Here is a 12,855-nt window from a genome sequence, read left to right on the forward strand (position 1 = left end):
TCACAGTTGTAATATTTCTTCACACACAAACTCCCCAGACAAAAAGCACAGGACATGATTTCCATTTTCGTATTTTTATTTCAAAGGGCCACAAGCACCCTTTTTTTTTAATATGATCTTCATAACATCACTTTAAACATACCACAAACTGAAAACACTGTATTACCTAGTAAAAATAAATTACCCAGGAATGTAACAAAAACACAATCAAGGAAAAGTGCAGCAGTCATGGTTGCACAACAGGAGACGCTTCTATGACTCCCTTTAATGCTCGGGGGTTTACTGAATTATTCCAACCCTGCTGTAAGCAAAACAAAGTTAAACAGCACAAAGGGTATAATAATAATAATAATCATTATACTGTAAGATTTCAAGACTCAATGAAAATCATGTTGGTTCCATACTTTGTGCGTATATCTTATCTACTGTGGGAAGGGTGGTGGCATGGGGTAGGGCACCATCGGCGGTGGGGGTGGTGGCTGTTGGACCTGTGGTGGTGGTGGCTGAGAGCTGAAAGGGAACGGCGGGTGGTTCATTCCATTCTGAGCGGCCCTCTGCATGGCCCCGAACTGCGGGGGCCCCTGGAAACTTTGGTTACCAAAGGCACCCACCTGGTTCGCTGGTGCACCAAAATTACCCTGTCCGTTGCTGTTGCTGTAGTTGTTGTTGCCATAGCTACCACTAGAGTTACCACTGTTACCTCCATAGCCGCCACCATTTTGGGCCTTGTTGCCACCAAAGGTACTCTTTGGCCCGCTGCCAAACCCTCTATCACTGTCCCTGTCCCTGTAGCTACTTCCACCAAAGTTACTCCTCCCACCCCCAGAATACCTATCCCGGCGGTCATCCTTGTAGCCACCTCTTCCCCCCCGTCCACGACCTGCAGGAGACAAAGACAGCAGTGAGGAGGGAGTGGAGTTGTTCAGACTGTTTCAACAAGTCAAATGCCTAATTTTGAAGTCTACTTTTTCCCCTCATAACTCTGTCATGACTCTAGCAATATATCACATCTCTAATTACAGCATGTCAATAGTACATAAGGCCAACAGTCAGCCGAGAGTTTCTGAGAGGTCTGTGTTTGGTCAGTTTAAAGCCCCACAGCTAAATAAGGCAAAGATTAAGTCTTTCAGTGTGCCACAAACATATGGGAAATAAATTCCTCGTGAGAAACGAATAAACATACCATCTAATCAGCACTGAAAATCAAATTTTGAAATCTTGATGAAAAGAGGTATGGCATCATACCTCCTCTGTCCTCTGCCATCTGGATCAGCTTGGGGTTAATGGCCTGGTTGGCCTCACGGAGCACAGAGATCAGGTCACTGGCTTGTTTCATGTTGTTGGGGGTGAAGAAGGTGTAGGCTGTGCCCGTTTTTTGACTTCGGGCAGTGCGTCCAATGCGGTGGATATAATCCTCGGAGGAGTTAGGGTAGTCATAATTGATGACAAATTTGACATCCTCCACATCTGTGAAAGTGTTGCAGTGTGGCAAAACAAAACATGGTGCCACACAGGATTTTGCACACCACAACAGCCAGATCAAAGGGAAAAGTTAGCGACTGCTGCTGCGGGAGGAAGAGTGGTTATTAGGCTGTGGAGGAACCTCGTTAAAACATAAGAATGTGTACACTTCTACTCCATGGGAATACTACTGTGGGAAGAGAGAAACGATGCACACTCCAATTGCTTACCATAATCAAAAAGATCCGAAAGACATCATTCTCCCTTTTTTTACCAAGGGAGACAAAAAAAAAAAAAAAAAAAAAAAAAAAAAAAAATGGATTTAGGTCTTACCATTAAGGAGTATGCATTCACTAGTCCTTTCCCAATGCAGCGAAATCCCCCACAAATTGTCAAGTGACATCCAGGAGCTTCTACGCAGTTGGGCCACGATATGCACTGGGGCCTCCTCGTGCCAATATAGGACCATTGACTGGTACATTTTTGCAGGTCCATGTTTTTCCCAGTACACCCTCAAAAGAAGCTTGATATTAAAGGCCGCACTGCACGTCTTGCCAAGACAAAATAGACCAAGTGCTAATTTGAACAGGGGCCCCGTCCAAAAAAAAAAAAAAAAAATGACAAAGGCCCAAGCATTGAACCCTGTGGGACCCCTAAGCGAGCACAGAACAATTCCCCCCACTCACTTCATCAGTCTCATCAAGGCAAGATCTTCCAAGAAGCCAGTGTTCACTTGAGAAAATGTCTCTCGTTGGCAGGTCTCGACATGACTATAAAACGCAGGCGAGGGAGGAACTTTGGTTTGAGCTGTCTCACTCTCTTTCTCCTCTCACTAGATGTTCCCACTACCCCCTAAAAACACATGTGCCAGGTCTCATCAATTTTCAGAGACAAGAGATTTCAAACTGCTCTCTCCATTTCAAGAAATCCAGCACTTTGACGGGAAAAGAAAACAACTGAAAGCTTGGACAAGCTCACACCCATGCTATGTGATACAAGCTCCGAAAGGTAACAATTGTTCCAAATCTCAAACAAGTGACTCGCAATACAGCGCTCTCGAACACAACAGCATGCAAGGCTAAAGTCACAGCATCAAGCATATCTTTTTCTTTTTTACGTTTGAGTTGGAAACAGCTGGATGGCATTTGTCAGGTGAAATCCATGGACAGAGAACAGATGTGTGTGTATTTCTCCAACATATCAGAGACAAAGGCTTAGCCACACAGCCTTTTGAAGATCACTGGCACACAAGAGCTTTCACCTCTCTAGGCCCACTGGGTGGCAAGCCAGTTGAGCACTTCCAATATGTCATCCTTCTCCCTCTCGAGGCCTGGGACTGTCATGCCTAGCGCCTGCCACAAAGACTCCACCTTAAGGTGAGAAAAACTCAGAAAATGCATAGAAAAGTTAAAGAAAGCAAAACCACTTTCTTTAAAATAAGTGTAACACTGATAATAGAGTTATTCTAATCAATGGCATACTGACCTAAGCCACGGGACGCCACATCTGTAGCAATAAGAATGGGAGCTTTGCCATATCTGAACTCTGAAAAGATAGCATCAGTGTTAACTGGAATACAGAGCAGCTAGTGACAATGATTGTTTTGGAAATCTAAGATGCGGATAAAAAAAAATGTAAATCATAATTTATAAATCTCACCATTAAGGACCCAGTCCCTCTCCTGCTGGCTCTTGTCTCCGTGGATTCCCATTGCTGGCCACCTGTGACAGACAGATTGAGAATGATATACTGAAAGCCCAGCTTCAACATACTTCTGTATGCTTCTGTTTAATTCATGAACAAGTGGAAGCAATGGGAAACAACAGCTTAGATTGGGCAGATCCTAAGTGTAAACTGGAAAATGTTGAGTTAAAATAAGGGTATGAGGTCCTTACCCATCTCTTCTCATCCTCCTGGTGAGCTCATCACAACGTCTTTTGGTTTCCACAAAAATAATGGTCTTGTTTTCCTTTTCACTCATGATCTCCTCCAGCAAACGGATCAGTCTGACAGAAGAGCCGAAAACAGAGGGTTGACACAAAAAAACTGAACATCATGCTTCTACTGTCAGAAAAAAATACACTACGATTTTAAGTAGTGTTGCATATTGAGTTGTAGATACTGGAGTAGTAAGTAAAGCTGATGTACAGTCATAACAGAAACATTAAAGATTTGATGAACAATATGTTCTCGAACTATTTAACACAATTTAAAGTGGATAGAATAAAATGTACCCTTATGGCACCACACTCATTAAAAGTTGTGAAAATCATCTACTCACTTGTCCTCCTTCTCCATGTCATTGCAAACATCAACTATCTGCAGGATGTTGTGATTGGCACTGAGCTGCAGTGCTCCAATATTGATCTGGACGTAGTCTTTCAGGAAGTCTTCAGCCAGCTGACGAACTTCCTTAGGCCAGGTGGCACTCCACATCAGGGTCTGACGGTCTGGCTGGTAATGGAAAAAAAGGAGAATGTCAACACTAATTCGCAAATGCAAAGTAAATTTAACACTTATATTTAGCTAAACAAATGTAGGGATGCACCGTTTGAATATTTAATATCAGTAACAGTTAATCAGGTTGAGTTCTGAGGGCCGGCTCTCAGTTGCAGGTTGTTTGGTCAACTTGTGTGGGTAAGAATTGAACTCTTCCTGGAGCATTTTTGTACCTTACCAACTAAGTCTTTATTTAATTTGGTTGATGGGCAAAATATTTATCTTAAACAGAACTGCAGGCTAGTAGTCAGGTTTGTGATGTGACAATTTACTGACATTGTTTCAATAATAATGTAAATTATCTTCCAAGTGAAAGCAAATAGGATAACGTACCCGAATTTGTTCCACTATCTTGCGGATCTGAGGTTCAAATCCCATGTCCAGCATGCGGTCAGCTTCATCCAGAACCAGATAGGTGCAACGACGCAAATTAGTCTTACCACACTCGAGGAAATCAATGAGACGACCTGGGGTAGCGATGCAAATCTCAACACCTTAAGCAAAAACAGGAAAAACATATTTATAATCAAAATGGATAAAACCTTAACGATACAACAGATGCCAAAAAGAAATAAAAAGCGACGTTGAAGCAATTGAGTAATATTTATATAGTGAGAGTAACTCAGTAAGCATACCTCTCTCAAGGTCCCTGATTTGAGGTCCTTTCGGTGCACCGCCGTAAATACAGGTGGTCTTGAGACGGGAGGCCCTGCCGTATTCAGCAGCCACTTGTTGCACCTGCTGGGCCAGCTCACGGGTTGGTGCCAGCACCAAGCACTGAAGAAATATGAATTTAAAGATTTTCCTATTAACCACATCTTCTTGTGTTCTTACTTCACAACAAATTAATTGAAATATGTAGGAAGCATAATTATACTAGGCAGTTGCAATGTGTTTATCTTTTCAAGTAACAATCTTTAGACTGAGCCAAGTAACTTCACAACCAAAAGAGATTCATTCCTGCCGACCAGGGCAGGAAATGCACCACTTGCATCCGGCTAAGTATAGCACACTTTAATTGTGCCATGGCATGCCATCCTATGATAACAGGCAACTTAACAGCCTGCTCCCAGACAGATATAACACTGCTGATGCCACAATATTATGGTGCTGCTTGGCCAACTTTGCTTCAGTGGATAAAATGATTCTTGCAGTCAAGTGGCAAATTAGACACAGAGAATTAAAATTAAAAAAGAGCCGTCAACACCGGGGTTCCCAAACTTGCCTGGAGGAGGTATTTGTTCTGCACACCATATCAAAATCCAGCAAAAGATCAGTTTAGTCTAGTCATACATAGTACAGTGCATCCAACAATATGTTATTGTTAAGACTACATCGGCCCTTTATGGTAGCGGCGAGTTATTTTCTCCCATTAAAAATAGTAGGAAAAACTCAGCCAATAAAAGATTCAATATCAATATTTTTTGTGTGCAATTCTTTGCTATGAGAGTTAACAGGGTCACACACAATAACACAACAATGTATTTTAAAGTGTACTTACAATTGGACCATCTCCATGCTCCAAGAATGGCTGATGTTGGATGTGCACAATTGCAGGCAGAAGGTACTTAGAAAGAAAAAACAGAAAAGAAAAACAAAGACAGAAGTGCAAAGTGTCATTACACTCATACACAGCATCATATCCGTGAGTGTTTCCAAAAAGCAAGAGCTGCCTGCCATTCAACCTGCACAATACAAGCAGGTGCGTGTCTTACATCAGCTGTGTTCACTTTGTTTCAAGTTGCAAGAGTTTGTCTTAAAATGCAATTTTTTTTTTTTACTCAGTGCATTCTGGTCACCCATAAGTCATTCACTGTCACTTTAAATCACCAAGCCCACCTAGAGACTGGTACATTAACGTTACTTCTGCCAGAAAGTCCAGACTAAACTGGTTCAACAGATCAAACTAAGTAATTAAACAATATTTAATGAAGAATTGGAAGACACATTATATATATATAACACTTCACTTACTGCGAGGGTTTTCCCAGACCCGGTTTGAGCGATGCCAACCATGTCTTTGCCACTCAGGGCAACAGGCCACCCCTGACCCTGGATTGGAGTTGGCTCTGTCCAATTCTGTTTGACAATAACATCCATGACGTAGCCTGAGAAAACAGGATGTGCAAATTGATAAAGAATGCGGAAATATTTAGCATATTGGAGTAAATAGACAGAGGATATGTCTAAATGATTTGGGTGACATGAAATTGAACTCACTTGGAAATGCAGCTTCATGGAACTTTACAATTGGTTTGGGGCAGTCTCTGCCTTTGACAGTAACTTCTTTGGTTCTTCGGTACAGCTCAACGTCTTGCTGGAATACCAAAAAGAAAACATAAAAAACGAGTTCTGTCAACATGTATACACACCCACATGAGACAGCAAGAAAAGACACTGACTGTGTTGAAACATTTCTTTTAGGTATTAGACATTCAAAGTCTCCTCTTTTGTTTTGGAAAAGGTAAAAAGAACGTAGAAAGTAGAAATAGCTTTAATTTATCTTACAATTGGTCTGCGGGTGGCATCTGGGTGTTCCTGGTAGAAGTTTTTCTGAAACTTCGGAAGCTCGTCGAGGTTCCAGTGCTTCTTTCTCAGCCTCTCACCGGGGTTCCCAAACTTGCCTGGAGGAGGTCCGCTCCTGTTGCCTCCTCCACCACCACCACCAAAACGAGGGGGTCCACCGCCATACCTGACATAAAGGACAGGGACAAAGACACACAGCACAGGAAGAGATGTCACTGACTAAAAAGGGACCATTTATTTACATAAAGGTCAATTAACTAGTTGTAAGTTAGTACTGCTTGGCCATGTTTACAAAAATATGTAGGATAACGCCTGCTGATGTCATTAGGGTCATCTTGGCCTGGTCTGGTGTGGCCTTAAATAGCATATGTGATTCTTTGCGTAATTATAAAGATAGGGTTCACTATTGTTTTTATTAGCTTATGTTTTTATACTATGAATTAAATGTCAGGATAGTTCAGCCTCTATATATAGATTGTGATCTCTTTTGTGTATCTGTCTCTTACAACATACACACCTTTCAAGATTAAATTCATTGCCGTTGTTTTCTCGCACCACATAAATAAATCACAGGGAAAGGAAACCACTTTACATTTGTAAATAGTTTATGAAGACATTTGAGACAGATCTAGTTCATACGCCAGAGGAAAAAGTGGGTCGAGCGTGGACAAAACTCAAAAATCACAATGCTTCTGACCATATACCCAGTGACAATAATTTAGGGATGACTATTGGTGCTTTCACAGAATATTTACAAAATTATATTTGTAATATCTAAGTGGGTAAGGGCAAATAATGAAACAGCAGGAACAGTCTGGTAAGTTCATAAAAAGACATCACCTCATTATAGTGCACCGTTTAAAACCAGGAAAAGACAACACCTGTGCCATACCAAGAAGCATAGGGTGTGAATATTTGCTTTACAAACACGGAGGTTTTTCCCAAAACAAATGTCACTACTGATAGTTTTCTGCAAACTGTCAATGTGCAGTATTGAACCCAACCCAGCGGTGCTTACACCGTGTCAATTTTTTTGTTTACAGCTCTTAAAAAACAACAACCGTGCAGACACTCGTGAACATGAAACCGTCACATCACTCGGCTGAGTTTGACGCGACCCGCTTCAAACACGACGAACCGGGACCGTGAATGAGGCTCCGCTCTGCCGCCGGATAAGACTCATTCTGGGAACCGACGCTCACGGCAAACGGGTCGTTAAAAATAAATTGGGCCTCTGCGACACAAATCATCGTCTCGGAAATGAATCCGCCGAGAGGAGAGGAGACACCGCTGCGTCACATGTCCAAATAACAAGCAGGGCCGTCCGGCCGGCCGCCGACACGGAGCCGCCGCTAGCTGCCATTTTACCTCCAAACAGCAAATAAACGGAGAACATCACAGACACGTCAATGCCTGCCGGCACAAAACTCGTTTTCATATTTCTATGCGCGTGTGTAACCGAAATAACAACACAGTGACGTGAAACGTGAGACACCGACAGTTGTTTTGAGAATTCAACAATGACAGCGTCGCCGTTAGCGGCGGTTTGCTACGCTGCTCATCTTAGCTGACGTTGAGACACCCAGAGCTCACTTACCCTCTATCTCTGCCACGATCCCTGTCCGAAAACCCAGGCATTGTAGAGCAGACTGTTGTAGGGGGGAAAAAAAGCAATTCAGTGAAAATATCCGGCCAACAAAATAGGACACTGATGTAGAAGACGCAATCGGAAACCGGGAAATAAAAAGAAAATGCCGGCAGACAAGTCTGTCTGCAGAGACGGAAGTGAGGTTGGAGGGGGCGGATAACATTGTATCAATGCGCGGCACCTTATTTGGAACTATTTTATGTCCGCTGGCAGTGCTGTTGAATTGTATCGCGTTATCCAGTGTTTCTGATGTTTTGTCCTCCCTATTAATATCAATGAGGTAAAGCTAAATAACAGAAGCATCTCTCTGTATAGTCCATTAAAGCTGCACCAACTACATCCTCCAAAATGACCATAAATGTTCAATCAACACCTCTTCAACAATATCTTAATATTAAAATCTTCATGAAGGTAAAAATTCTTGCATTCTTGCATTACTACTGTTGTAGTAGACTGCAGTCATTACCTGCGTTAGGTTTACAAAATACCCTTGCAACTGAGTGTATGTTACATACAACCTAAACCTAACAACATATAGGATGCAGGAGGCAAATCCCAGTTGTGTAGTTTGTGGTTTCTAGCTTCAAAGGTCTGTGATTTGTACACCTAACCATTCACATGAACACCTCCCTAAGACTTCATGTGAAGCAAGAAAGGGAAAAAAAAAATGCTAGTGAACTTACCCCAGATGTTTAATGAAACAAATTTGTGGTTTATAAACATATTTTGAAGGAGATAGGGTTGAATATTTAATAAATAACAACTGAGATAAGACAAATTTGAAAGCAGTCAGACAGACCAACTCTCCAGTAGCAATATGTAAAAATTTATTTGAAAGAGAATAGTGCAAGCAATTAATTAATTCAGAAACCCCATAGCAGAAAATGTTTTTAATACAAGAACATGTTCCCACATTTCTCTATTCTCCATCTTCATCTTGTGACCTTAACAATGTAGTCTTTGATTAATGTAAAATGTGTTTAAGCTGCTGATATCACAACTCACAGGATTTAGGACCCAAACACATGATACAATGACAAAAAACAAAAAAACGCAGAACTAGGAAAAGTTTGAGATGGAGTTGATTTTCAGACTTCATAATCCAGCAAAAGTGTAGTGGTTGATATGGAGTATATGTATATGGAGGAGCTGATTAATCAGGTGGGGCAGATTGGAAGCAGGGAACAGGTGGGGTGGGTGAGGCAGAGAGGAGATCAAGCATGTGGAGAAACAGGCTGGTGGGTGAACAGGGAATGACACGAAAAGAAACAAGGCACCATAAATGAGAAAAGGACAAAGAAAGAGAGAGAAAGACAGAAACAGAGACACACAGGTAACCTCTGGTGGGTGGAGAGGGGGACAAGGAAAAAACACAAAGAGAATCAGGACTAAACATGGCAGCTGGTTCCTGCAGAGACAGAAAAAACAGACATTTCAAACAATTAAAATCACAAAAACTAAATATATATATATATATATTTTTTTTTTTTTTTTTTTTTTTTTTATACTAACATACAAACTCTTCTTCAAAAGGAAACAAATTAGGTGATTATGATCATATTTGATATCCTGTCAGGTCATATACTTCTCCTTTGTTTTACAGATTGTTTTTGTTAAATAACACAAAAACAAAAATAAAGGGCACGTACTGCAATTCGTTCCATGCAGATGATACACAACCGCCAGCAGCATATGATAATATGCTACTTTAATCTTTTGTGTGCTTAGTCATGCAGAAAATGTGGAGCATTGCACTAGAACTTTTGTCTACAACAGACATTATTTTTTAAAGGTTAATTTTATTTGTGTTACCAACATAATACAATCCTGTAAAAGAAGCCATTCTGTCCAAATGTAATAAAATTCCAATACGTACTGTTTTGTGGTCAGAAAGGTTCCATCCGCTCATTGAGAGTTCCTTTCTTTATCACAGATGATCACGTTTTTTTGGATTCTGTCCTATGTTTAAAAGAGAGAATAGTATTTGACAGCTTAAGCGGTATTTTCTCAACTGACACTGTGTGTCTTAAAGTTGATTTAACTCATATTAGAGTTTGGAACTGACTGAAATCTTAACAATATATCCTCACAAACAAAAGACGAACATTTGTCTTTATTTAAACACAGTTGCAACATACTTGTCAATTACTTCACCATCATCACACTTTGTATTTCAGGTGCATGGCAATAAGTGACCTGTTGTTTTTTTTTTTTTGCTTGGAGATGTAAACCCAGAGTGCACTTGTTTGTATAGCTAATTGTCTCAAGTTCACTGTACTAAAGAAAAAACAAACAGAAGTCCAGTCTATGGTGAGGAACAATGGTGTAATCACCTGTAAAGAGTGCGCACAGATAAACAATGGATGCGCTCACCTGACTTCCTACTTTCTACTTTGACTAATAATGTCATTGACATTTCATTTAGGATTAAGAATGGTAACAATAGTATGTTCCTTGTTATGTTTTTTTTTTTTAAATGTAAGTGTGTATTCTGTTTGTTTATTATTGGTGCCAATGAGGCCGTGTTTTGTGTGTCAGTTTGTTAGTTTGTAAACAGGATTAGGGAAAAAAAATTATCAATTTGATTTTAATAAAACCTGGTGGGAAGGTGTAGCATGGGCAGAGAATGAACCCATTACATTTTTAAGTGGATCTGAATCACAGGGCGGGTCCACAATTATTTTTTACCTTTCATAAACATTGCGAGATAGGAAATTTAGTAGATGGTAGTAAAGTTCAATAGAGACAAAACATAGGCCATTTGAGAAATACAATGATGAATATCATAATCCACATTCAACGGTACCATTAATATTCTGGGACACACATATACTGGCTCAAATTTTAAAAAGCAAGCAAGGTGTGACGGGGAAACCAAATGTAGCGCACCCTCGTGTGCACCCTAAATAACAGGCACAGAGAGATTGCTGGTACAAAAACAGGGAGAATCGATGAAGAGACAAACAATTCCAGTCAAATATTTATGGATGTTTTGATGTTTCACAGGCCCAACAATGCGGCAGTCCTCTGGGATTTTGGGGCATGCCTGATGGCCAATACACCACTTGGGGACAGAGACATAACTGGACCCTCTGTAGTGGACATGTATAGTGGAGAAGAGTGGACTATTGGCCTTGGTGGAGGTCTGACTTCTCTGAGCGCCCTTCTTTCTATCACATTTCTATCGAATCGTTGCTATCACATTAGAGAACCTAATGTGTGGTGATCTATGATAAAACAAAAAACAAAACAAAACAAAACAAAACAAAAAAAAAAAACAAAAAAAAAAAAAAAAAAAAAAAAAAAAAACCCTGATCTTTTGAAAATCTTGTATGGTAATAGATTGTTGTAAATATACAGCATGGCTATTTTTGGGTTGTACCTATATTCCTCATTAGTAGACAGAGGTGAATAATTATGAATGTGAATATTTTGCTTACCACAAAACTTTCTCCACAAGTTATCTCTTCCTTTGCAGAGTTCAGTGTTAGTGGCTGTTAGCTGGATGGTTATTTTGGTGAGATTAACTTTTTCTGCCAGTAACTGGTTTCTCTCTCTTTTCCAGTTGGATTTGTCTTTATTCACTATTGAACAAAGGTGAGCAGAAAAACAGTAACACAACATGTTGATATGCTAGCATCTTACAATATAACATTCGTCAACAACACGTGAAATTCTGAATCTTCTTTTTATTTCCAAATTTAGGAAAACACTTACTTTGGACTACGAGGTAGATGATACCAAACAGGCAGAGAAGACACACCACACCCAAAGTCGCTGAATCAGTCCTGATGTGACTCTTCTTTCCAGAGTTTTCACTGACCAAAGACTCTTCACAAAGAAAATACTTTAGGATCAAATTTATTTTCAGAGTACTGGAATTTATTAAGAAATGTATTAAATTCTTTAAGTACAAGCAGTAACTGTAAGCTGAATTTGTTAAATACAATAATAAACAAATAAATACAATTAAACATGTAATTAGAGGCTACAATGTTGCATAACCACACTGCCAAACCAAACCAATCAACAAACCACATTAAAACATTTGATAAATAAAATAAAAAACTGCGTCATTCTTTTGCATTTGTTGCTCGGGCGTGTTGTGTTCATACCTGTGTGCTGCACTCCTGCAAGTCCTGGTGCATTTGGTGATGTGCCCTCTACCCAGGGGTGGTCATACACCCTTAGGCTCTCTGCACTCACATAGATGTCCACTATACTTTCCTTGACATCCTGATCACAGTGAAACTTCTTGATGATTCCAGGCTCTGACAGACCTCCCGACATCACTTGCTTTGAGCTATCATACATTAAACGTCAAACAATTGTGTTTGCTACCACACTGTACTGCTTTTATTCTTGATATTGTGTCTGTTTTCGGAAAGAGGCAGGACAAAAAAGGGAACACCAGAAAAATAGGAAGCTATAAGTATTTGTCGTTTGGGCATCTGCTTGTTCTTTCTAAATCCAGATGATAATCGGTGACCTTTGACATTTGATTTGTGGTCAGTGACCAGAGTTAATGGTCACAGTTTATTGTTCAGTTATCATAGTGTGACCTACAACAGAGATACAAAACAATGAATGATCCTTCTGTGATTGTATGGTGGGGCTGAAACAAAGGACAAACCTCTACAGTAGCTTTTTCCATGTTGAATTCAGATTTCAAATAACACAGTTCTGTGAAAAATGTGTAAATCCCTTGAAAATGGTTGACT

The 12,855-nt window shown here is 40.2% G+C and overlaps 1 protein-coding gene and 1 long non-coding RNA gene across 3 annotated transcripts; both read right to left on the minus strand.

The window, feature by feature from the left end:
• Positions 1 to 58: 58 nt before the first annotated feature.
• Positions 59 to 8,276, minus strand: LOC138208802 (probable ATP-dependent RNA helicase DDX5). Of its 2 annotated transcripts, XM_069166923.1 has the most exons (13): positions 8,084 to 8,276; positions 6,469 to 6,652; positions 6,181 to 6,277; positions 5,935 to 6,068; positions 5,462 to 5,527; positions 4,596 to 4,737; positions 4,294 to 4,454; positions 3,743 to 3,915; positions 3,357 to 3,467; positions 3,121 to 3,182; positions 2,947 to 3,006; positions 1,246 to 1,467; positions 59 to 880 (listed from the first exon to the last, which is right to left on the minus strand). In XM_069166923.1, the coding sequence occupies exons 1-13, from the start codon at positions 8,122 to 8,124 to the stop codon at positions 423 to 425; spliced, it is 1,911 nt and encodes a 636-aa protein (XP_069023024.1). In that variant the 5' UTR covers positions 8,125 to 8,276; the 3' UTR covers positions 59 to 422. The 2 variants fall into 2 exon arrangements, with proteins under 2 accessions (XP_069023024.1, XP_069023025.1); XM_069166924.1 differs by lacking the exon at positions 2,947 to 3,006.
• Positions 8,277 to 8,939: 663 nt separating this feature from the next.
• On the minus strand, positions 8,940 to 12,386 carry LOC138209430 (uncharacterized). The gene is made up of 5 exons (XR_011179158.1): positions 12,250 to 12,386; positions 11,852 to 11,965; positions 11,575 to 11,718; positions 10,011 to 10,093; positions 8,940 to 9,542 (listed from the first exon to the last, which is right to left on the minus strand). It is a non-coding gene; the product is annotated as an uncharacterized lncRNA (long non-coding RNA).
• Positions 12,387 to 12,855: the final 469 nt, after the last annotated feature.

Source organism: Embiotoca jacksoni, unplaced genomic scaffold, assembly GCF_022577435.1.
Source record: "Embiotoca jacksoni isolate LCO1_2020_lvr unplaced genomic scaffold, fEmbJac1.0.p SCAF_4, whole genome shotgun sequence".
NCBI lineage: Eukaryota > Metazoa > Chordata > Actinopteri > Embiotocidae > Embiotoca > Embiotoca jacksoni.